The 27,914-nt window shown below is 31.4% G+C and overlaps 1 protein-coding gene across 1 annotated transcript in view; it reads right to left on the reverse strand.

Annotated features, from left to right (window-relative positions):
- The window catches only part of LOC142321833 (venom protease-like), a 38,659-nt gene continuing 10,745 nt past the window's right edge, over nucleotides 1-27,914 (reverse strand). Inside the window, exons 4-7 of the mRNA XM_075360283.1 lie at nucleotides 26,401-26,510; nucleotides 16,767-17,029; nucleotides 12,874-13,031; nucleotides 1-377 (exon numbers count right to left, since the gene is read on the reverse strand). Coding sequence (XP_075216398.1) covers nucleotides 159-377; nucleotides 12,874-13,031; nucleotides 16,767-17,029; nucleotides 26,401-26,510 — 750 coding nt within the window. The 3' untranslated portion in view covers nucleotides 1-158. The remainder of the gene's footprint in view (nucleotides 378-12,873; nucleotides 13,032-16,766; nucleotides 17,030-26,400; nucleotides 26,511-27,914) is intronic.

Consider the following 27,914-nt stretch of genomic DNA (forward strand, 5'->3'; position numbering starts at 1 on the left):
TCTGCTTGAAATATTTTATATTCCCTTCGTATTCAATTTTTAAAAATATTCCATACGGAATATTACACTACCAACACAATAAATTACAAAATAACTTTATAATATATGAATTTTGGTAAAACAGATATTTGGTTTGAAAAGTAACTAATTTTTTAAGTTCATGTCCATACAATTGTTGGACTATCACTGGTGTCATCTGGCCACACAATTTTTTCAATCCAACGTAGATAATTAGCAACATTAGTGTATACACCTGGATAGTCCGGTAATCCACATTGATATCCAAATGAAGTTATACCAATTTGGGTATACAGAAAACATTCTCGTTTAAGTTGTAATGTGGAAGGTGGAAGATATGCTGGTCCTCCGGAATCACCCTAGAAAAAAATTGAATAGTTGTTACCTGTAATATTTTCACACACGTATTTAATTTATTTAGATGGATAAACAAAATTTAGATACAAATCTAATATTTAAGTACTGCAAATTGAAAAAATTCAAGATTTTACATTTATAAAACAAATTATTAAAAATACAGTCACCATTGATTTTTTTGTGTGCATTCATTCATTAATTAGCTTAGAGAAATAAAAACATTCGTGTGTTATAAATAACTGTATTAATAATAGTGAGATTTTAGAATTCAAATTGAACTAGCGTATGTCGTCACAATCGAGCTTTTTTTTTATCTACTTAAGCAATCAACCGCACGTTATTAGAGTTTTTGCAATAATTTTGAATATTATAGTCATAAAGAAAAAACTTTTTGGAAAAAAATTCGAGTACATCAAATTCCAAATAATTACAGACCACATTCTTTAATCAAAAGAATAAATATTTCACTAATCTGAAAACATATTTAAGATCAATCATTCAACATATTGGTTCCAACCATTTAGAATATACTAAAATCCGACAAATTAAAATATCCAATTTTTTTTATTCATCAGAGTATGATTACACTAATTTCGTATGAGACTAATCTAATTTCTGAAACTTCATGACAGCATATCACAAAGCCAAATACTTTTTATCTGTCCAAATCATTTATGAATTTCCAAATATTAGTCAAACCAAAAACGGAATTATTTTGACTCTTAATAAAACAGATTTTCCTATGAGGTTGAATTAAATTTTTAAATTATAACTATTCTCATAACTCAACAAAAATACCATAACATCTTTTCTTCTTCAGTGTGACTAATTTATACCATGAAAGGAAGTGACTGTATGGATTGAAAAAGCTTTGTAATTTATAAATCAGTGATTTATACATCATCGTAGGGTCTAATTTAAACTTTTTAGAAGTGATTTTTTTTTTATATAATTTTGGGATGCAGTACAGGCTCCGTATGTTTACATGTGTTGATGGTAGTTTGCCATTTTAATTTTTTTCTGTTATTTTAATTTTAATTTTTAGAGTGTATGTATTTATTTACGTTATAATTTTGATGGAGTAAGCTACATTTTTAAACGATTCCAGTTCGTCTAAATTAAGTATTTACCTATCTCCTTCATTATCTTGAAAAGGTATTCTGTTTAAAACGAGCTTTCAGATTTGTTTTGTTTATCGAGAACCGTAGCGCATCGCTTTATAGGAAGGATAAAAGAAATTTTTAGTTGCAGATTTTTCTCAGTTGAATGTAGTCGTATCTACGTTCCTATTATAAATTGATTCCAGTAGATTAATGGAAAGGAACGACGCAGCTTAAAGAATTATTATAATTTCAGAAAAAAATACAAAAACGACCTGTTAATTAACACCGAAAAATTGTTTTCAGTTGGTTTGTTAAAATGCGCGCCCTAACTCGCCAACAGGTGCTACACCCAAAGAATGAGAACCCGTACTTTTAAGTTAAATGAACTTAATGATTAGGAAGATTTGAAATAAAAATATTTCTGCATTATTCAAATGCTTTTAAGAAAATTAAAGATAATTAAATTTAATTTTGAATTAATAAACCCAATATTTATTCAAATTTAAAGCACAAATTTCTCAGTAAAAAAAAATAACGAAAGAAATATTTGTTATTTTGTCTGCTTAACATGTAATAATTAAATTAGTTTTTAATATGAAAAATACACTTGTTTCAAGTATAGCCATATCGAATTCTAACCATATACTTCCTGTAGATATCATATCTTATCATCCATTAACTTTCATTATTGTACATCGCTACCGCAGATAAACTTACATATCCTTGTTAAATTTCAGTATAAAAAACAACTGCGTATGTAATTTTAGTCAATAGTTTTAATTTAGACCTAATAACTTATTTTTTTTATTTAAAAAAATCAAAATTATTCAAATATTTGTGGTTTTCAAATTGAAATTAATGTCAATCGCTCAGAAAATAATAAACGTTATGAAACTTCATCATGTACACAAATACCCAACTGTATTTTTAATTTTATTTTGTTTTCTTTTCATTACTAAAACAAGAGACAGAAAAAATGAATAGTATAAAAATTTGTTCCTGTGAACTCAGCTTGAGTGTCGTAGTTAGATGTCCCGTTACACTGGCATTTTTAGTTGGTAGTCAGGCGATCTCTTTTTGTATTAATGATTTATCTCAATTTTGTTATTCTGTATTATTGTAAAATATGTGAATCGTTTTCTTATATTTGTTTATTCAGTTCAAATTTAATTTAAAAATTAAATTAATTTGAAATTTCTTCTTACTTTTTACTTTTTATTGGTTAGAAGTAGATTATACTGAATTTTAACATATTAATGATTTTTTTTTTAATCATTATTTTTATAGCTTTAGTTGTAATCATAAAACACAGTTTATGTTAAGTGAGCGTAGGCTTGTTTACAATCATTTTCTTTTCTCCTGTTCCCTATTTGGATATCAGTTAAGAATAAAGAATTTACCCATAACTGTTTTAGGAATGTAATTTTATATTGTAGCAGTTAAGAAGAACAATCATTATAACTGCCTACTTCTGTACCAAAGAGATACCGTGTCTGCCTTCCATTTGAAAAATTCTGGGTTAGAATACCGGTCAAGGTTGCCATTTTTCATGACTACAAAATTCATTTATCACAAAGCCTGCTGTAGCTTTGAGAATAAATAAATAAATAAATAGCAGTAATATTTTTTTTACAGTACATTAATATTTTTTTCCGTTTAATAGTAGAGAAAACGATAATTTACTAACAAATTTTATAACATCTTATCCTCGTTTTGGAATTTGGATCTCTAAATGCTGTAACATCCACAGTAACTTGATTACTTGAAATCACATTTGAATAAGTGAGATGTTATCTTGTTCAATGAAAATTTGTCTGCTTTTAATCAACAAGATTATTCTCTCTCTCTTTTTTCTGTTTAGCCTCCGGAACCACCGTAAGGTATTATTTCAGAGGATGAATGAGGATATGTATAAATGTAAATGAAGTGTAGACTTGTACACCCTCAGGTCGAACATTCCTGAGATGTGTGGTTAATTGAAACCCAACCACCAAAGAACACCGGTATCCACGATCTAGTATTCAAATTCGTGTAAAAGTACAAAATTATTAAATTTACTATTTTCCACTGTATAGACAATTCGAAAAATTTCAGGACGGTATTAACAATCTATATATAAAATATAAACAATCGTTTTCATTCTAATGAAGATTAAACCATATTTAATATGGTTAAGTATCACGACATATTTTTGAAAAATTATTTTTAGTTAAGGAAACTTAAAAATGCAAACTTAAAGAGGAAGTTGGGTTTAATTCTATAATACTTTTTTTTATTATCAGTTTGTTTATTGTTGGATTCATATTTTAGTGATGTTTTATATAAATATAAAATGAGCAAGTGCTTAATTTTTTTTTTTATCAGGAAAGGAGGCCGTACTGGTAAATATTTCCATTTCAAACATAGCAGACACCGCTATGTTTTAAATCTGCTACACTTGGAAATCAGCTGATTTCGAAGTAGAGTGTTCAAATCTTAGTAAAGGCAGTTACTTTTATGCGGATTTGAATACTAGATCGTGGATACTGGTGTTCTTTGGTAGTTGGGTTTCAATTAATCACACATCTCAGGAATGGTCGACCTGAGCAGTACACGATTACACTTAATTTATAATCCTAATTCATCCTCTGAAGTAATACTTTACAGCAGTGTTTCTCAACCTGTGGGCGGCGCCCGCCTAGGGGGGCGTGATAAAATTAAATGGAAAACGCGAACATATCGAAAAGAAAATATTATTAAAATAAATTTATTAATTTACTGAACGGAAAGCAAAACAAAATACATTCTGACATAATAAATAATAAATTACGCATTTACACTGATATAATAAATTTATAAATAAGACTGTATCAGAACTACACAGTGTATTTAATATTTAACTTATCAATACCAAATTAAAAACAAGTTTAAGAATTATTAGTGACTCTCTTGGACCTGTCTTGCAGAGAAAAGTTTTTCAAAGGAAGGTTAAATTTTAGAAATAGACACTGAGTTTATTTTCTACAATTAACTGAGATCTATATTGTCTTTAAAGCAGCCACCGCAGAAAATCAAGTTTCGCAAAGGTAGAATGTTGAAAATAGAAATAGTATTCGAAACGATTTTGTTTTCTCTGCAGAAAACTCATCATCCACTCCTGCCCACAATTCAGAGTGATTTATTACTAAATAATTGCCTTTTGATTTCGCCACTTGCCGTGATGTCTATGAAGATTTCTTCTTCGGCAGTTGAGAGCCCTTCAGGAACATTTCGAAACGGATCTCTAACCCACTCATAACTTGCTACCTAGTTGTCGTCAGCAAGAAAATACTTTTTAAAATTCTTTGCCAGCATGACTAAATGATTTTCAATGGTTACAAAAACGACTTTCACATTTTGTTCTTCAGCCTTGTAATTTTTAACACATTCATCCACATTTGCAAACATTTCTAGGTTTTTTGCCTTAAATTCCTGCTTTACAATTCCAATTTTCTTCAAATAGCATTAACTCTATCACTCTTATCCAACAACATATATTTATTTGCTCCTTGAAGTTGAAGATTCAACGTAATTAATTTCTGGAATATATCGACTTTATATCACAAATAAACCATCTCGAAAGTTCGCGGCTTCCGGTCGGTTTTTCTCTTCTAAAAAAATGGCAATTTCATATCTCAATTCATAAACACGTTGCAAAAATTTCCCATAATAATCACTTTGCCTCGCAATAAAGTAGTAACGCTGAATGTACTGAACCCATGTTTTTACAAAATGCAGAAAAGAATTTTGATTTTAGGGGTTTCGTTTTTATATAATTTACTATGTTTACAAGCGCTGTTAGCACAATATTCAGACCAGGACTCATTTTATTGAAAGCCAGACCTTCTCTATGAAACATGCAATGTGTCCGGACACACTGTGGAGATTTTTGTTTCGCAAGTGCTTGTATATTTTCGAATCTTCCAGACATTGAACGAGCATCATCGGTAGATATTCCGACACAATTTTACCACTCTATGTTTGCCTGGCTTATAAAATCATTTAAGACAGCAAATGATGCGAGTGCTGATGCTTTGAGTTCTATTGGTTTGCAGAAAAGTAGTTCTTCTACTGCTGATGTAACATTTCAAAATCGAATATAGGCAATGAAATGAGCATATTTATTGCTATCTGTTGCCTGATAAAGCCGAACTGAAAACGATTTGTCACGCATCTTCCTTAAAAGCTGATGCTGTACATCTTCTGCTGTATCACCAATTTGACGGGCAACAGTATCATTTGATAGAGGTATGAACTGCAATTGTTTGGCAAAATTATCTCCAAACATATTTTCCTCAATCTCAATTGCAGCTGGCAAAATAAGCTCTTCACCAACAGTATGAGGCTTTTTACATCTGGCTATTTTATATGTAACTTAGTAAGAGGTAAGTAAAGCTTTGTCATTCACAAAGTTTTTTTTTAAAAAAATGATGTTTGCTTTTCATATGATTTTAATTTTAATTCAAAGAATTCTCGGAGTTTGTTAACGTACTCACTATGAAACGTTTCCAAATGTCGTTTAAGTTTATTTTCATGTTGTCTGCTGCTAAACGTTTTGAGCAAATGACACACAGAGACCTTTCTTCTTTATTTACTTCAGTACTGGTAAACCTAAAATTTAAGTATTCCTGAGAATATTTACTTGATTTTATTTTTGGAACCATGCTCATCTGTGCACTTCTTTAGGCTTCGCTATCGTCTAATGCTCGCTTAAAAATTTATCCGCGATTCTGTATAAATCTACTGCCGTGAATTGCAATTAACATGCACGTTACGATAGATTTGACAGCGATAGAAGGATTTGCGCAGACGGTCCCGGAGACGTTCCAGAATGTTCGAGACAAATCGGAACTTCTCGCGAAGTCGCGAGAATGTCCGGTTTGGTGGATGTAAGAGAGAAATAGAGAGGCCTCGATTTTGGTTTTATCAGTGCAGCAGATTGGTGTTGCCAAATATCAATAAATTTACATATTCTTGGTAATTTTTAAGGTTTGTAATTAAGATAGTAGTGCAGCTTTAACGTCAAAATACTGAAAATACATTTATTATCTACTACCTAGATAATAAATACATTTATTATCTACTAATACATTTATTATCTACTACTAATGGCTGAGTTGGATAACGACATTGTCGATATCCAACTCAGCCATTCTGGAGTCTCATGTCACTTAAGTTCGCTATCAAATAGCATATTTACTTTGTTAGATCAAAGTGCCGCCGACGAAAAGACCCGATGATATCATTGGAAAAAGAAGAGAACGCTCAACGCACAGGATATCTACTTGTATCAAAATGAATAAGATGTCGAAACAACAATCTCGATAAGGCTTTCGACTCTAACCATCTCATCGTGAATGAAAACGGAACTTTTAAAGCCACTTACAAGTAGCAAACGACCATATCAATCAGGATTCTGGTTGTGGCCGCCTGATAAGCCAAAATGGTTCTTCTAGAATCACTTGAAAGTATCCAGTTTCTTATTTTTGGTGTTTTGTGAATATTTTTTTATGTACCGATTGTCAAATAATTGCACAAAACAACTTTTTAGTCAGCTAGAGACTTTTTTGCATACCCTGGATTTTTTTATTTTCAACTTTATTTGTATTTGTATTTAAGTTTAATACTGACCATGTGTAAAAGTGTGTAAAAGGTTTTGATGAAATTAAGAGTATTTTCAAATTATCCTACTAATAGCAATGTAATTCTAAAAGTAACTAATCCTTTACTATTTATAAAAGAGTAAATATCCCCGACGGGGAGTCTTATTCTTTAAGACTTTGGGGGTTGGCGTCCCCACGGGCCTAGCCTCTGCAGATTTTCTTCCCACTATACAATGAGCTGCAGAACACTTTACATTATACACATATACAACACCAAGAACACTACATAAATTACAAGATACACACTTACACAATTACACAACAACATCCTACACTGATATTTCTCACATTTACACTCGGTGGTGTTGCGACATCTTACGAAACGCAACCGTAACCCAAGGGGGAACAAATCGTGCCGATGGGTGAATGGCTCTACGTAGTGAGTCTCAAACGATGTCCTCTGGGCACCAGGGCGAACCCAGTTGTACTTAGCTCTAGCTCCAGTACTCGTGAACTCTGCTGGAGTGGTCCATTTTTCGCCGGTACTCGTGGGACCAAAATTTCAGTTCCAATATTAAATACAGTGATGGTTGGTGGTCCATCTGAGAAAACCACCAAATCTAGTCTTGTGAAGAGACCTCAATCAGCTTTGTCTGATGAGGATAAAAGTCCTACTGAAGAGAACTGCAAATCATTAGACTTGAATTCTAAGAATATTAGATTCATTGTTCTCCGAAATAGTCAGGAAAGTGGCTCCCTCCAAATGGTTTCACCTTTCTTAATAAACAAAACTATAACAGGTGCAAGTGACTCTCCGAAGAACATAAGGAAACTACGTGACGGATCGATTCTGATTGAAACATTCAACGATGAACAGAGTCGATCTATCTTACATCTCCGTAATATGGGTGGTATAAACATCAGTGCAGAATGCCACAAAACGTTAAATACGGGTGTAATTTTTTGTCGAGACCTTTTAGATATAGATATCACTGAAATAGTTTATGAGATTCGCCACCAAGATGTTGTTGAAGTGAAATGTATAATGAAACAGAGCGGAACGGAAGAACCGACACCGTCTCTTATACTAACATTCAATCTCCCTGTTCCACCTGAGACGATTAAAGTGGGTTACCTCCCGGTTCGGGTACGACCATTCATACCCAACCCACGGCGATGTTTCAGATGCCAAGGTTTTGGTCACACTATAACATCTTACACGAAAACTGAGATCTGTGCTCGATGTGCTAAAGAAGGTCACAATGATACTAACTGCGAAGAAGTGAAAAATGTGCAAACTGCAGTGGTCCACATGCAGCCCGCTCCCGAGATTGCTCAACCTTTAAAGAAGAAAAGGCAATTCTCAAAATCTGTAGAGCAAAAGCTATCTTTCCCGCTCGCACGCAGAGAATACAAAAAGTTAAATAATTCACGGAACCTGGTTAACCCAGATGTATCTTTTGCCACCGCTACATCGAAACAAACTCTTACAAATGTTAATAATCAGCAGTGCGGATCCTGCAATAAGCTTAAAAAATTTGTTCAGATGCTTTCTGATCAAGTAGCTTCACTTACAGCCAGTATCTCAGAGTGACAAAAATGAATAAAAAGTCTTTCGTCACAGTAAGTGAATCCAACAGTGTGATACATACGAAAATCCCTGTCCCTAAAGTCTTACCGGCAGGAGTAGGGACTATCACAGCTGGCAGTAAGCCACCTAATAAGCTCCCCGTAAAGGGATCCAACATAACCACCCCCTCTGGGATGTCAACTGCAGCATCCCATTCAAATAAATCTCCTCCATCATCACCTCATTTACTGGAGGGTATGGTTGAAGAACCACCCGACCTCAGGGCATCGGAGTTCTTTAAAATAAAAAATAACAAAAAGAAAAACCGAATCACGTACAGCTAATTTTTATATAATTTCCGAAATTTAATTATTTAATTTTTTTTACACATATGAACATTATTCAGTGGAATGTTAGAGGTATTCGGTCCCGCATTGAAGATATTAGAGTACTGGCGCACGCACATGATCCACTAATCATGTGTTTCCAAGAAACTCACCTTCTACAACATGACCCAATTACACTCAGAGGATACTTCTGTGAGAGATACGACTGCCTAGTAGACAGTAGGGAGAGTGGTGGAGTGGCTGTTTTCATGAAGAATGGGGTGTCGGCTACAAGAATTCAACTAACTACTCTCATTCCTGCTATTGCAGTAAAGGTCTCTATCCCCTTCAAATTGCATATCTGCAACCTGTATCTCTCACCGAACACTGAGTTCAGTGCTCTAGATGTCTCAAATCTGCTCACGCAAATACCATCTCCATCGTTAATAGTAGGAGACTTCAATGCCAACCATATTTCCAGAGGCTCAACCTTCTCCTCCAGTCGAGGAAATATGATAAACAGAGTGAGATAAGACTTGGATCTTTCTTTGTCTACTAAATAATGGATCACACACATTCATGTCCTTATCATCTGGTACTGTATCTAACATAGATATCTCCATATGCTCAGCGAATTTACTCCCTCATTTGGGAGGGAGTAAATTCGCAACTTGGTCTGTTTGTTATGACTTTCACGTCAGTGATCACAGACCAATTATTATCGGTTTCGGTGTAGACTGCGAGATTAAAAGAAGGCCACGGAAATGGATTGTTGAAAAGGCTGATTGGAATGGATACCTTAAGCATTCCAATCACAGTATGACGATGGTGCGAACATCCTCGACCAATATTCCTCTTTTACGTCCATGATACTTGAGAATTTTATTTTTTGATAGCCGTCTTATTTGTAACATAAAACCATCTCGGACTATGTAAAATTCTGTTTACTTTTGGTTTTATTTTAGCTTTTATCTGTGATATTAGGTCCTCATCAACGTGGATGAGGACCATCCACGTCGTACTGCACCTGTAGGTGTCCGTACCCAACGTCTGCTGCAGCATATAAATATTGGCACACCGTCATTCTTTCATACGTATCCTTGCTCACATCCTCCGTGGAAAATAAACCTTATAAATTTTACTGTTGACCTTACGACATACAATAAAAAATCAACACTACCTATTGTCTTCCAGCAAATGTTTCAGTGTGTTCTCTCCAAAATGAACCCAGACGCGATGGTATACACCGATGGATCGAAACAAAACGATACCGTTGGTTGTGCATTTGTTGTCAATGAAAGAACTTATATGTTTGGTCTACCCGGTATTACGAGTGTGTTTACCGCTGAACTATACGCTATAAATAAGGCTCTAAACATCATTAACCCTAAATATAGAAAAATTCTTATTTGCAGTGACTCGTGTAGTGCTCTCCAAGCCTCAAAAAACTTATTCCAAACATCCTATCGTCATTGAAATTTACAACGCAATCGCTGAGTTGAATAATCGCAACACAGAAGTAAGTTTTGCTGGGTCCCTAGCCACGTAGGGATTCCAGGTAATGAACATGCAGATTCCGCTGCCAAAGAAGCATGTAATCAGCCTCCTTTCACCACCAGAGTTGCTACTTCTGACTTTATTAATTGTGTAAAACAATCTTTAGGATCAGGGTGGCAAGGTGCCTGGATGGCTACTGTAGATAATAAACTCCGGCAGATTAAAAATTCTGTATTGCCATGGAACTCCTCATGTAGAAAATCTCGGCGTGAGGAAGTAGTTCTCTGTCGATTGCGGATAGGACCCACGAGAACCTGATGACAAGAAGACAAGCACCCGCATGAGCACGATGCAACTGCTGCATGACTGTGCGCCACAGACTCGTGGATTGCATATATTATGCGGCGTTGCGTCGTAAATTTAACCTTCCCATAAACATCCGTGGTGTCTTGTGCAATGATAATGAAATTTTAACCCGGATGTTTCTATTTTTGTGTAGTGCTGGGTTAATACAAAAAATTTAATATTGTTGCGTATATTATATTAATGCTGGAAGTGTTTTTAATAAGTTTGTTTTTTTTATTTTTTTTTTTTTTTGGTTTGTGTTTTTGATTTTTTTATCCGATTAAGGAGTCTTTTACACCTCCTATCGGAATTTTTAAATTTTATACAGTTATTTTTACTTTTATGTTTGAAAAACTCTGTCTGTGATATTAGTTGTAAGATTTTAGTAATATTAGTGTCAAGTTTTATTTCACTTTTTTAATTTTTGTTTTTATCCTAGTTTTAATTATATAATCTGTGTTAGTTTTAAGTTTTATTTAATTTTGTTATTTTAGTTTTTAACCTAGTTTTAAGTTTTATGTTAGATCCTTTATGGTTTTTAGTTTCTTTTTAGGCTTTTTGTTATCCGAGAATGGGCCCATTACACCCATCTCGGACTACGTAAAATTCTGTTTACTCTTGGTTTTATTTTAGCTTTTATCTGTGATATTAGTTGTAAGTTTTATTCATCTTTTAGACTAGCTTTAGTTCTTTTAATTTTTTATATTAAAAAAAAAGATTCCGGCCGATAATAACACGCAGGCGTTTTTCGCCCTCAAAAAAAAAAAAGAGTAAATATGCCTTTTGTTATTGCTATAATTATAATGATTTTAAGAAATTTAATGAGAATCGTAACTGACTCCAGAAAACGATACATTCACTCACAGAAATAAAAATTATTCTCCACTGTAAGGAAAAAATCCCTTTCGGCACGCCGGAAGGCGGAGGTAGATTTTACCGGTGCTAAATACGAGATAAAAAAGATTTCCACCTTAAAGTTAAGAAAAACTTCAAATTTACTCAATACGATTATGGTTGCACGTGAAAAAAAGTTTCACATGTTTAGCATACAACAAGCTCCATCTTCTTACAATTCCAGCAAAACTTTTGTCATTTCTTGCCGCAAGGGTTGGTCATATCGAAAATTGTTTCAGATAAAAGTTTTACGTAATGTTTAGAGGACTAACAGACATTTTAAACCGATTCGATATTGCGCCTATTAAGGGAGGTATGATTGTTTTTGTCTTTGAAACTCCATTTTTACCACTCCCTGGACCAATGGTTGGTGATAACAAAAGACTTTTAGGTCCTCATCCACAGATTAGTAGGAACTTTAAACGAATTCGATATTTTACTTAATAAGAAAGTTATAGCGATATTTTGTTTTTTTTCGAAAAAGCCTCCACATTAATAACCGATTTTGGCCAGTAACCAACTCGACCGAGATTTTGGTTCGTTATATTTTATGTATCAATTTGAAAGTGATTGGCGCAAAATTTAGGTAATTATTGTGTCCACAGGAAAGTGAAATATATATATATATATATATATATATGTATATAAACTTTTGAACTGACGGTGGTTTTGTGGTCTGGGGGGTGTGAAACACGAACATGTATCAAAATTTTCCGGAAGTCGAATAATGTTACCCATTACAATAGATAACTTTCTTATGAAAACTAAAAGAGGTATTTTCCGGTTGTCATGATGAGACTCCTGCTGTATAGTACTGGATGCAATCATTCTAAGCGTTCCGAATACAAGTGATATTAAACTCTACATATTGCTTATCTCAATTCACCAGAGCTGTATAACGAGCCAGAGCCAGGGCTGTATAACGAACATAATTTCTCCCAAGAATGACACTTCTACAAATGTTACTTATCTCACATGCTTTACATGTATTATAGCCATATGACTGTGACAGAGTAAAGCAACAGACTAATTTATCCCTTTGCTAAGAAAATAATGTTTTATTTACGAGCATATAACCTCCACTCAGCAGGTAAATCTGTATTATTACTTACAAATATTATGTGTACATCCTAATAACTTACTGGACAAGTGTCTCTTTCTCCTTTTTTGTAACCGACACAAAGCATACTACGCAGATGAATTCCTTCCGATAATTCTTTTTTGTTTGTAGATTTTTCACAGTCATTATGCGGTAGTAGATTTAACTCCACTTTCATTAGCTTAGAACTCTGTGGACCAACTAGAAAAATTATTCATTAAAATAAAAATTATATTAAATGCAATTAACTGATTGAAATGTATTACATTATTTTCATATAGCTTTGAAAAATTATATTTGGTAATATAAGTCTGGATTACATGCAAATATTAGCTGATAATGCATCAATTCTATTCTATTATATTTCATTTTAATTATACAAGCTACTTTCATGCAGTAATAATCCCAAACGATTGTGTCAGATGTAATCAATTATGTTTAACCGTACAGTAATAATGTACAGATAAGTCATTTGTTTCAAATATAATTATGTATTATATGTTTTTCTATCAATCATTCGTTCGTAATGTTTATTGGTGTTTGTATTTGAAGTGAAAAAGAAAAAGGTATATATTCTGTTAACTCCCTAGTGAATCGCAGTGATTAAACAATAAATCTCAGTACTCTCTACTGAGAGAACAATAAGTACTCTCTGTAAAATATGATGTAAACAATGGTAGCACCCAAGCCATCATTTACCATTGATGACTGAATTCTTTATATAAATTATTATAGCCATACATTACAAACATGATTTCCTAATAAATATTTCAATAAATGTACATTTTATATACATAATATTTTAATTACGTTGTACATTTTAATAAATGTGAAACTTAATTTGTTTTGATAATTTCAAGACCGTAATGATGATTGTGCTATGTGACATGAAGTAAATATCTCAGTTTTCTGAATATAGTGCATTTCTTGCTCAAGAAAAACTGTCATTTCGTGTTGAGCTGTTCTACTACTTCATGTAGCCGATTATATCAGCGCGCATGTGTTACGGCCACTGAAACAAGAGTGACTTTCTTTTTATACCTACAATTTGCTTCTTCATTCATTTCCCCACAGGAATTAGGTTTGAAAAGTATAACAATATTTTCAGCAAAACCAGGTCTTTCTGTTGTCTCTTATTTTGTAAGTATTAAGAATTATAGCCATTGAAAGAATGAGGCAGATAGTGTAAAGCAACAAGTTTATTAATCTTCCGAAGCATGTACACGTCCTTTACTTTTAGAGGAAATATATTTTGATTGAATAATAATGTTTTGATGAAAAATTTTTTTTATGAATGAATTTCTCATAAAAAAAAATTATTCTGTCGTAACTGATTTTTAAGGTTCATTTTTTCTCTACGGTAAATTTTCAATTTGACTAATCTTTTTTTGTAGTAATTTTAAATTAGGGAAAAATTATTGAAAACAGTTATAAGTAGAGCGCAATTTGTGAATTCATAGCCAGATTGTTTTTCCAAAACAGTTCTATTCCCAAAAATATTTGAACTATTTTTTCAAAATTAAAAAGAAGAGATCCTATTGGAATAAACTACATTTCACAAATACAATACAAAAACATGTCTGATAAATACGATGACGGGGGAACCAAAATGAGTAATCATAAGGTAAATTAAAATTATAAAGTTATAAAAAAGTAAATTATTGAATTTACACCAGAATATAAAGGAAAACATTATTTTCAAATAAACTATTGTTAATAGGTTTTTTAAATTTTTATGAGCGAATCAGTAAATAATGGTTCACTCAAAAATCAATGAAAGATGTTTGAAACTCGGCTATAATTACGACAAAATTAAAGAAAAATAAAATTATTATTATTTTATTACTAAATTATTAGGTTTATTAAGTCAAGATAAGAATTTTAATTTCATATTTTCTGAACCATCTGCTTATTCAGGCATGAGTCATAAGTCAGTGATTGAATATTAAGAATTAAGGTAACACCAGTGTTGAATTGAAGGTCTATGTGCCTAAATAAAAGATAAATTAGGAAATTCCGTAATATCCTTTAGTTTTAAATAAAATTATTATAGGTTACTCTTTGGTAGTGTCACATCCTACCTTAGAGGGTTGTCTCTGCTATTTAAAATAGACTCAATTAATCGGACATAGCATCCTCCACGCCGGACGACATACTTAATAATGTTATTCATGTCACAATTAAGCATCTTTATGAAGAACGAGATAGTCTGTAAATGACGTCCATCTTGACTGGTTATCTTAATATTTCATGGTTATATAGTAATAGCTTATTTTAACAGATAATTTATCTAATTAGTAAAAGTATCCTATGATTAGATGGCAGCTAAAATATTTTAATCAGTTTTACTATTTTTTCATAATCGATATTACCATAACAGCCGGTCGTTAGAATTTTCAGAATAGGATTTTTTAAAATTAAAATCGTAAAATGATTTATTATTTAATCATCTACCCCGTTGCATTAGGATCTAAAAACTTATTATGTTAGGATCGTTCGGAGGACTTTCAGCCTGGCACAGAAATGGAATGACTATAATACAGTATTTATCAAATAACATCTTAAGATGGCGAGTTGCGAAGTTTCAGACGCGTGAGTTTAATTACTTGTTTCTGGCAATCGAGTGAGGCAGAGAAGTTTTGAAATTTTCTGAGAAATAGAAAAATTTAAGTTCGAACTGTTATCAAGTACTTTGTTTTAAAAGTTTACCCCGATGGACATACATACAATTGGAAGATTCAACTTTAAAAGGATTCTTATTTTTCATTTCCAATGGTAAAAATATGGCTGATGAATTAAAATATGGTGTACATTCATTCAAGGTGATGAGTGTTTAGGTCAAAAACTGTTACGACTGAGGAAATCGTCATAGAAATCTATAATGCCATATTGCCTATAGACGAGTCCACTACATTTTGCATGATGTTTTCTTTATGAAAAAGCTTTCCGCTTGATTAGTGTCGCGTTTGTTATCAGACGGCTAAAAACGCATTCGTCTGAACACTTATCAAGAGAGTCAAACGCTATTTGACTGAGATTCTTCGGCATTTTATAACAGTAGATGAAACATGGATTCACCATTACACGCCGGAGACAATAGATCAGTCTAAACAGTGGGTGGGAGAAGTGAAAAATACGCCAAAGGAAACGAAAACGGTTCGATATTCAGGAAAATTTATATTTTTGGGGGATTTTAAGCTATGATGCTTAAAGAACTACATGGAAAAAGTCAAAACCATCATCCGTGAGTATTTTGCTTCACTTCTGGACCGTTGAAAGTGGTCTTCAGGCTAAATTTACATCTGGCCGAAAAAGAAAGTGTTCTTTTACCACGATAATGCGCCTGATAATATGTCTCGGGTTGTCGCTGCCAAACTCCATGACCTATGTTTCGAAGTGCTTCCATAAATTACGTACCAACCAAATTTGGATCCCAGCGATTTATTTCTCTTCTCAAACTTGAGAAACGTTAACGTCTTGTTAGATGAAGATTCACTTCAAATTATGAGATTAAAACTGAGACAACTGCTTATTTTGCAGAGTTGGAAACATCGCATTATACTAAGGGTATGAAAAAATTGAAAATTTGTTTAATAAATGTATCAAACTGCAAAGTGATTACACTGAAAATCTTGCATTTTCACTGTCACCCCGAAAATGTTTACACACACACACACACACACAACACACACACACACACACACACACACACACACACACACACACACACTGTAATTACATTCTACATTTTAATTTACTTATATTTTTGTTTGATTAATAAATGTAAGTCTCCATCAGTTGAATTAATTTTAAATTTTAAATGTTTCTCATGACAATAGAAAATTATTAACACGGATTATAATAACATCTAAAGAAAAGGTTTTATTTCACCTTTATCTTGAAACAAAGAATAATTTAAAAAATATATAAACTTACCAAATCCAAGCCTTCCCCATCCTGCTGCCATTATATTTTTATGAGTAAGAATCGATGTATATTGATGTAAACAAACAGGCCTAACATACTGGTTGAATTCTATTTCTTTATTTACTTTATAAAGCGCAATATCATTGTATTTCGCTGGCGGATGATATTCTGGATGATTATAACGTGTAACGATATAAAAATCTTGAGGTTTAGCATCTTCTTTATCTGTTGATGTGTCAAGGTCCCCAACTCTTATCCACTTTGCAGAACCCCTGGTTAATTTCCATATCACTTTAATAACAGGTATTATGTAATATTAAGAATAAACTATTTTAAAATTTAAAACAAAGTTATATAATAAACCATGCATAATAAACTGCCAATTTTTTCAATTTTTGCGGATGTTTTTCGCTGATTACCTGATTTTCATACTCATTTTCATATTTTTAGAAGTATTCATTTACATATTTTTAGTATTTTTCTTTTTTTATCTATGAAAGACAGAAATACTCATCCATCTTTATTCCTCGACTTTAATATTTGATTACTAATCGGAAATTTTAACATTTTAGATAGGTCTGCTATCAAAAAGTATAAGAAATTTTATTACTAACAAAAATTATACCAAAAGGCAAGTTTTTCTTATTCCTATTACAGTTTTGTTTTAGTATAAAATAAAATTAATTTTTTTTTTTTTGCTTATGAATTTTATTTACTATCAGTTTCAAAAAAAGAAAAAAAAACATTTGGAAACCACACGTAAATCGAATGAGGAGATATAACAAGAAGGAAGAATACCCATGACAGTTCTCGTTGGTACAAACATCATGTTACGTATCAAACCCCATAGAGAGCATTACATAACATTACAACAGGGAAGTTGATAACAGTAACAATGTCCAAGTTAGTTTATGGAAAATCTTGTATACCTATAATTTATTTGACAAAGAATAGTTAGAATTCCTACCCAGCAGCCAGTGCTACCGCATAAACCTCAGTTTGTTTCTTTTTTCTAAGTATGATTTCTCCAGGTAAAAAGACGATCAAGATGCATACCTAGGTACCGCACTTTGATTACAGCAGGGTACCTGAATTGCCTAGGTTGACTCGAGGGCAATCGTCTCTCTCTTCATGGTGAAATGTCTCTGATTAAACGACGACGTACCCTCTACGAGGGGTACGTCGTAGAGGGGTACTCTATAACTAGAGTTATACAGTTGCTTTCTTGTTGTTCGGAGTGTTACTGTTCATAGATGTTTCGCCCTCGTCATTATAAGCAGCCAACAGCTGTTCCATAATAACAATATAATTTAATGTATATGATTTAATTTGATTTATTGTTGTCATTATTACAGTTTTTTTGATAATATGTTACTTCATATCACTCCTTAAACTCAATTATAGTATTATTTATCCGAAGTCAGGCAGATAACTTATGAAAAATGTCATTAATTAAAACCTAACAACAAATATACATTTTTTTTTTAAATTCATATTTGAATAAAATGGAATTTTAGTCATCACTATGTGGCTTTCTTGGTGGTAATTTTCGTTGAACCGTGCAGAATGTTCAGCTACAACTGATAAATTAAAATTGAAATATTACAAGTTAATAATTTAAAAACTAAATTATAATTACGTAATTTTACAAGAAATTCTAATAAAAAAGTGTGTTTTTACGTGTTAAAATTTATTTCGTATTATTTGTTATAGGCTTAGTAATAAATAAGCCATATGGTTTAATAAATAACCAATATAGTATACTTCTATTACATCCCTTTTGGTATTACTACTAGTCCCTTAAGAATTCTTCTATATCCTTGACCAAACAAGAAGCCGCTGTATAAAAATACTTGGTAGCTTAGTTGGATATTGATAAGTTTGTCGAACAATAACTCTTTTTGTCACAAATTAACAACAAAAATTTTTTTTCTCATTTCCTGTAAAATTACATAATTACATTTAAATTTTTTAAATTATTTGATTTTTTTCAAATTAGTAACATCAAAACAACTTAATTTTAATTTTTAAGAACTGTAAACTGTGGTAATTTTGTATTTACTCTTTTAACCAGGAAACCTTTTCACAGATTATTCTTAATGTGTGGAATTTAATATTCTTTAAAGATATTTGTTGAATTTTTATTTTTCTATTAATCGAAAAAGCCAATTTGTAAAAATTGTATGAAGAAGGTTTTTTAAATAATAAATTATTTTATCGAAAACAAATCAGAATGAAAAATTATTTGAAATGATTTTATTTTCCGGCACTTATAACATATTTTATTATAACAAGGGAAAGTATCTTATCAAAAATCAAATTTTACTTTTTTTGGATTCAGAAGTCATGTGATTCTGAGAAATGAAAAAAAGAAAATGAATTGTATCCTTTTATATGTATGGTGTTAGTGCACTCTCGAGTATGTGTGTGAATGCGTCTATTTATGTTAACCAATGTTGGCTGGACAGAAATCTTCAACTTTAGCATGGGTACTTCTGTAAATAAGGTATTGATGCTATAAAATTTTGTATCTAAATGGAGTGAGGAAATACAGTTATCGTCATCGCAAATCAGCTGATTTTGGAGTCGAGAGTTCTAAGTTTCAAATACTAATAAAGGATTTTAAAGGACTTTTATACGGATTTTATTACTAGATCGTGGATACCGGCGTTCTTTCGGTTTCAATTAACCACATATATCAGGAATGGTCGACCTGAGAGACTGTACAAGATTATATTTATTTACATTCATGCACATCATCCTCATTCATCCTCTGAAGTAATACCCTACGGTGGTTCCAGATGCTAAACTGAAAAAACTGAAAAAGGTGAGGAAATGAAACACATATGTATGTATAAACAGTAGGCTTTAAAAAAAAAAAAATATATATATATATATATATATATGTGTGTGTGTGTAAAGGAATAGTTTATAAATGCATAATAAGTAAGTAATAGTAGATAATATATGTATATTTTGGTCAATTATGATTTGTGGTCAAACAACTCCTCAGTATCACTACACTAGTGTAATTGAAGTCACTATTAAGTAATATTTTACTAATCTCCTAAGACTATTCTTTATTACCAGTAGGAGATTTTGTAATTAACCGCCTTAAAGTAAGATATTATTTTATCTTTAACTGAAATACAACACTGTAAAAAGCCAGTAAACTGTACTCCTTATGAATGCTCAAATATGACCCGTCATAAATCGTAATATTTCCTACTTAACTTACGTAAGGTTGAGAATGTAAAACTCAGTAAATTGAAAGAATATTATACTAAAAATACGGAAAATAGAAATGTTTACGACTAAAAAAATAATTTAGTACTACTGGAAAAGAAATGCTTGGCAGAGACAAATTTTTTGATTAAAAAGATTTTATCTCGGGTAAACTATCGTCTTCCTGTAAATTTAACCGGGAGAAAAGAGTCTAAAAACTAAATATCTGAAAACTATTGATTAAAATGATTAAAGTTTGCTTTTTGTAAATTCCACTCGGACACACGTAGAATGACATGAAAAACTATTTACAAAAGGAAATTTTTCAGGAGTTGAATTTTAGAAATGAAATGATTTTTTTATATTTACAAAATGATTTCATAATTAGGTTGTTTAAAATAACAATGTTATTTCAAAGAAACATTATGAAGATTTAATCGATTAATCATCACAATTAAGAAACAAGCTATCACAATGGAAGTATGCAAGCTCAAAAGATGTTTTGCTCCCAGTGCACAAAAAAGTGAACATAAGTTCCATACTTTTTATAAATAAAACACTTTACTGGACCATTTACTTTCTCTATGAAACACGAATTGTAACCAAAAAAACTTATTTGAGTATTATTATTTTAGTTTCAAATTAATTACATAAAAAAAGGTATGATGAGATGAGTGATTCCTTAGAGCGATTCCTTTTTATCACTTGGTATTTGTTAGTTGATTATTTAATTATTACAAGAGCATTCTTTTATATTAACTTGTAATTCAAAGCTACTACAAAAAGTCAGTGATTATTCATAATTTGGTAAGAATTAATAAAAATGTATCTTTTAAGTGTTTTAATGTTTCTAAAACTGTTAGCTTGTAACAAAATTACATTGGAATTATTCATCACATAAAGTTCAACAGTGCATTTCTAACGGGATAATTATTAACGGGCTAATTATTATTTTAACATTGTGGTTTTTTTTTATTTACTCCTTTTTATTTTATTATTTTTTTGTCATAAAAGAGCGGCCATCAACAGCTATGGCATTAGCCTGTTGGAAATTGGTAGCATATGAAAAGGTGCAATGCCTGATTGGGATTCGAATCTGGAACCTCCGCAAGAATAGCCACGGAGTTCATGAAGGGCCAAGAAGGCCCACGGAGGTCGGCCCTTTTTTATTTTAATAAAATTATTTTAAATTTATTTTAATAGCTTATGTTTTTTTTTTTTTTTATATTAACGCTTTATTGCTCACGTTACTAAATTAATTTACTTAGTATTAAGATGTTATGTTTATAATATATATAATGCTTTATAAATCATTATATATGTTTGGTGGTTGGGTTTCAATTAACGACACACCTCAGGAATGATCGACCTGAGACTGTACAAGACTACACTTCATTTCCATAAGCGGTATATAATAAACTTCATGTTCTGATACGGAAAATTTCATTGAATAAACAAGAATTTCAATAATATTAATTAATATTTAATTTTCAAAAAATTAGCATAATTATATCGTCATCGCCACACAAATTCTACTAATCGAACATCTTCTCCAATCAATGTGCTTAAATTTAATTTAAAAATCTTTTGTTAAGAGTGGAAGTGCGAAAAGACGTGTGGGAGGTATCTTATCCTGGTGATTTAATTGCTTATAATAATTATTTATTTTTTTTAAATTCAATCTTTTAACGAAAAATTCTAACCACCTCATATTATTGATTACTTAGTTGTTAAAAACTAATATTTAGTGTGAATTTTCATGTAATCTTTTTTATACAAAAAATAACGGATCAATACGGATATTTGATTTTTTTTATCTTGAATCAACAAAAACTTCTTTGCTAATATAAACTTTTAACTGACCAACCTCGTTTCAATTTGTTAGGAATAATATAGATAAAACTTCGACAGCCACTAAATTTCAAAATTTTCCATAAATATTATTATAATTAACAAAATTTTAATGGTAATTTACGTAAATAATAATGAAGTGATGTCGTGAGAAAGGAAAGTTTAGATAAAACTAAAACCGTACTTTAAAATTTGAATGAAATGAATGACATTATCTAACAAAAATATTTAAATAAATGCCATTGTATGTGGTTTTAAAGGTAAAATAACATTCGTTGACCTAATATTTAGAGAAACCGACCTCTATTCATGTAGAAAATATTAGTTTAAAAACGGCAATGTAATCTTCAAAGTGTAAAAATTTGATTAAATTTTCTATTTAAGTTAGTATATATTTACGAAAATTATAAAAAAAGGAGTACAAAAAAAGAAAACCCCGCAAATTTTATGTTAGATACATTAAATTTAGGTGACTTGGTTTAATACTTGTTTACAATAATCTATGTGCAAATTTATTTTTATTTTCAATGTTTCTTTTTATCTTTTAAACCTTTCGTGCAATCTAATTAATTAAGCCAACGTGAATTGGAATATACTCGTGTCGAATTACTTAGAAAGTTTATTTTACTAACGATAAATTTAGTTATCACATCCGCAATTTTAGTACTTTATTTTTGTATATTTATTAAATTTCACTAAAAAAGTTTTTTCTAAAAAATATTATTGAAAATGGTGTTATTTTTTATAGGTTTTAATTTAAAAAATCGACATTTATTGTTGTTAGATTTCGACCAACCCGCTACAATCACCCTCGTCAGTGGAAATTTAAATAAACTCTAGTCAATATTATTTATTATTGACTAGAGTTAATAATATAATTTTTTTATTTAATAAATTAAACATTTTTTTAATTAAATTAAAGGCTAAACAAATCATAATATCCGATGTTTTGAATCCGATGAACTCCCATTGCGTTACAGGAGGAATACAAGACTCTCAAACACACGCTCACGGCAAATGACCAGACACGCTCGCACTTTACTACTGGAAGGAAGGACGTCTTTAACGCAGTCTTTCACCCTCAGGCTGCTTCGCTATTATCCAAGAACTAGATCTGCCTGCCCCGAAGATCCTTGGAAAAGGAACAGGATGCTGCGCCCCTTGGTTACACGCGTCTCCAGAGATCGTATACTTACAATTTGAAAGTCATAAACGGGACCCAGGTTTTCGGTCTGCTAGAGATCAATTTAACAACATGGCTAAGAAATACAATGGGTACACTCTCATCTACACAGACGACTCTGTCTCGGCCGATGGATGTGTGGCCGACACATTGTACTCCCTGAGACCGAAATATTATATAAGCTTAATGCCTGTTCTTCTGTGTTCTTTTGCGAGGCCTTTGCGATTTACTCCGCCTTGAAAATTATTGAAGCCCGTAGGGATGACAGCTTCTTAGTAATTACAGACTCTAGGAGTGTACTTTACACCTGAGCTGCAGACGTCTGAATCCATCGTCCAGATTATTCATGATATCCTTTTAAGGATAAAAAAAACTGTGGACATTACCTAACATCCGGGAGGATGTGCTGGAGAAACCTCTTTCCCCGAACAACAGAAGAGCCCAAGTCATCTTATCTCGGCTAAGGATTGGACGCACCAGGCTTACCCATGCTCATCTATTTGGCACTCCTCAGAAGATCTGTGAGGCTTGCAAGGTCAAACAGTCCGTGCAGCATCTGCTCTTTGATTACCCAATCTTTGGAAACATCCGACAAAACTTAGACCTGGGTTCAGATATGAAATTTCTACTAAACCGGAAAGAAGGTATAAAACGTCTGTTGCGGTTTCTCTCTTACAGTGGAATAAAAAATATAACTTCGTGGTTTTTGTTTGATTTATTTATTTTAGTTTGTATTTGTTGTTGTTATTTGTCTATCTTTATTCTTTATTGTTCCTGTTTCTTAATTATTTATTTTTGTTGTTTATGATTCATTATAATGAACGTATTTCATCATCAATGTTTAAAACTATTCACGGAATTTCTACAACTATCGATCAGTCAAATGTGTTTAATTTTATTAAACTGAATTGCAACTACTAAAAAATAAAGAAAAATATTAAATTGAGTTTGAAATCGCTAGGATTTATAAAAATCCTACATTAATTAATTGTACTTCCTTTTATTATTATCCATTTCATGAAGTCTTATTCTCTAGTCATAATAATATTCTCTTCTTTGTAGTTAACTTTTAACAATTTAACTGGAAACAGTGAATATGTTATTTTTGTCAGTCTTTTGTTTCTTGTGGATGTAGTACATTAAAGCAATCCTGGGTTGGTTCTAATGCGAGTATATAATAAAGACCATTACCAATTATGTTTTCCTTAGTATAATGATGCTCTGTATTCAGCCAGTGAACCACCGTATTGATAACACCTGTATTTTAAAGGGATTGTCATGGTGATATTCAATTGTATATTGGTTGGGTTAACTGTAATAATGAACTTACACGGAACTCTAATTCCCATCAGATTATTGTAAAAAAACACTAGCCTGTGAGTGAATTACTGATCGGATCGTTCTTTGGTGATTGGGTTTAAATTAACTACACATCTCAGGAACAGTCAACTTCAGACTGTACAAGAAAGACTATACTTCATTTAAATTCATACATATCATCCTGATTTATCCTCTTAAGTGACACCTTACGGTGGTTCTGGAGGCTAAACAGAAAAACTGCGGGCCTGACGTGGCGGCCTGAGTAGTTACTGGCTGTGTTACCTCCCAGGACAGCGTTTATGCTTAAATGCGGGTCCAGCCTTGGAAAAAAAAAAAAAAAAAATAGGGTTATGTTGACCCAACATAACATCATCATTGACCAGTGATGAAATTGTCATCGCAATTCTGCTGATTTCAAAGTCGAGAGTTCTAAGGTTATAATTCTAGTAAAGGCAGTTACTTTTATACGGGTTTATCCAACAAAGAATACTGTGGATACCGGTGTCCTTTGGTGGTTGGGTTTCAATTAACCAAACATCTTAGGATTGGTCGACCTGAGACTGTACAAGACTTCACTTCATTTACATTCATACATATCATCGTCATTCATCCTCTGAAGTAATACTTTATGGTGGTTCCGGAGACTAAATAGAAAAAAGAAAGAAGATTATGTTGATATCGTACTAAGTTCAGTACAAGGAAGAGTAAAAAAATTAAACTACATGAATTATGATTTTTTTTAAAGTACTTCCAACTACTTAAATTAATTTTAAGGCTAGTGTTAGATAAATAAAAAATGCCTAGTAATAAGAAAAGTATGTGAAATAAGATGCGTGCCAGTTAATGTACAAGGACCAAAACCTCATTCAGATTGCAATGTTAATTTATACAGCTTTATTAACAAACAGTATAGTTCGTTTACTAATTTAGAAATTTATTTAATATTTGCAAACTGGCAAGGAAGGTGATGATACTGTTGTTCAAAATCTGAAATTTTTAAAACATTAAAACATATTTAAGGTGTCTGTTCTGCATTTAAATTTTATTATTTTATAGGGGAATGTTAATTTGTTTTATAATTTGATAGACTGATTTTTTTAACCTAATTACGGTATGTGTTGCGTAAAAACAGACCCAACACAGTGTTTATCGATATTAATAGCAACTTTGCATTAAGCTCAGCAAATGTTTGTAAATCTTGTTTATTAACTCGGTTACATACTATTCCAATTCTTAGCAAGATTTATGAATCTTTTTAACCTCATTCAAGTTAGTTTTGAAATTGTTATTCTTTTATTTGCTAACTGATCTTCCTTTACTTTTGTAGGTACATCTTCCTTCATTTCTTCCAAATATCTTAAGCATCTCAATTCTTCTTCCTATTCGTTTCCCTTCTGAGAATCCATTTACCTCAGTAAGATAAAATCCTTCACTTCAGCCAATTTCTGCTTAGGATATGCCCAAACCAAGATTTCCTCTTCACCAAATTCTATCTTCTCCTGTTCCTTTCAATACTTTCTCATTTATTATTTTGTTCGTCCGTTTCACTTTCTATATTGTTCTCCAAAATCACATTTAAAACTTAACTACTTATCAACACAAACTTAAATTAAACACACTGTATTGTGTGTATCATTTTTAATCATATATAAGGATATGCGTTATTATTACTATTACTTTTAATGTGAAAGTTATATAGGAAAACATATATATATATATATTGTTTATTTTTAATTTAATTTAATCATTTTTTACGATTTGGATTTTTTATTTAATATCAGATTAAATAAAAAAAATTACTTGCAAGCCAAGCACGTCATAAATTACCTGAAAATAATAAACCTTATTTTATAAACACTCGACCTTATAGTTGCTACCTTAAAAGAAGAATTCACGAATTTAGATATTGGAAACGTTTTCATCGAATGCATTTTCCATTCCAGATTATCATTGTACAGCTTTTCATTCTTGTAGACCTAAAATACTCATGAATTTTACAAGATATACTGAATTAGGTAAATACGGTAAAATTACTAAATAAAGTTTTAATGCTATTCAACTTACATATCCTCAGTTTCAGAACAGTGTGCTGCAGATAATATGTATCGGGTACTGATTATTGAGCCTCCACATCTCCATGATATATCATTTTTATTACCATAACCAACTAGTGCCTGTAAAAATTTTATTTTATTTGGTTATTTTATAAGATAAATCGTTGTGTAATTAACATTTATGGAAATAATTTAAACCAAAGATTATTAATAAAGTTAACATCATTATAAAAAATAAAATCACATAGTATTTTGAATTAATTCGCTTACCTTCACTGTTAAAATAATTTATTTAATATAAATCATCCACCTATGAGGAATCAACAGAGATAATGTGTGTAGCCTACGGCTACGGCGTAAGGTGATTGTAAACTAACTCGATAATAATTAGTTAAAATAAAATGGTTAAAACCAGCTATGAAACTGAATTACATATAAACACAAAAAAAATTGGTGTCAAGTTATCTAACTATTTTTATAAGATTAAATAGAAATCACCAATATAAAAATATAAATTAACTGAAGTTTTAGGGTTGCTTTGCGGAAACGTAAATAACTCATCCAACTATATCTTACAGAAACTGGTAAATTCATTTTTTTAAATATTAATAGTCCGGAATTATTAAGGTTTTCACTAAATATCTATATCAAAACGACATTGATTGTATTAACTTCAAAAAATATCTTTCCTACTTTATTATTACCAACTACAGATTAGGCGCTTACATATCTTTCACTTTCTTTAAACCATCTCTTTCTGGATCTTCCGTTTTTTTCATGTGGTTGATACTCGTGACATCCAGCAGGAATGTAATCTTATAACGTTCTTTCAAAATGCTGTACCAATTTCTCTTTATAGGTTATGGGTTTCTTGATGGATTCTTTTCTGGGTAGCTTGTCTCTAATAGCAAACTTTTTACAGATATCTTAAGGTAGATTTTCATATACAGTGACTTATAAGGTGGTCCTTTCAGTATATATTAATTTGAATGTAAATACCGTAATCAAATCTACACTTAACCTTGTTTAAATATAGTAATTCAGTTACCTGTTAGTAAGAAATACGTTTTCTGTCGTACCCATTTTCTTCTGTTTTTTGATGTCTCCAATGGAAATATAAAATGTGACAATTCATTTAATTTTCACTAAATTTAATTAAATATTAAACACCTTTGATATTAGTGTTGTTGAAGATAAATAAAGTACTGAATGTATTTGTTTTATTGGTCCATAAATTTACCATGATTAATAAAATGTATATCTGTAAAAGTATCCATCAAATGAAATAACATTTAAGTAATTAGATATTTTTTAATAAACGAATAAAAAAGTAAATATCATCCAAATATTTTTGAACTTTGATAAATAAAAAGTCGCAGATATTTTTGTACACAAATAGTAAGTAAACTATACAATCGATTTCTGGCCGCGCCGACCATTTAGCCAGGGGTTCTCAACCTTGTGCCCGCGGGCGCACATGCGCTCTCGAAGCTATTTACATGCGCCCGCGACAAAGTGTTGAAA

The sequence above is a fragment of the Lycorma delicatula genome, chromosome 3 (assembly GCF_047948215.1).
Source record: "Lycorma delicatula isolate Av1 chromosome 3, ASM4794821v1, whole genome shotgun sequence".
Taxonomy (NCBI): domain Eukaryota; kingdom Metazoa; phylum Arthropoda; class Insecta; order Hemiptera; family Fulgoridae; genus Lycorma; species Lycorma delicatula.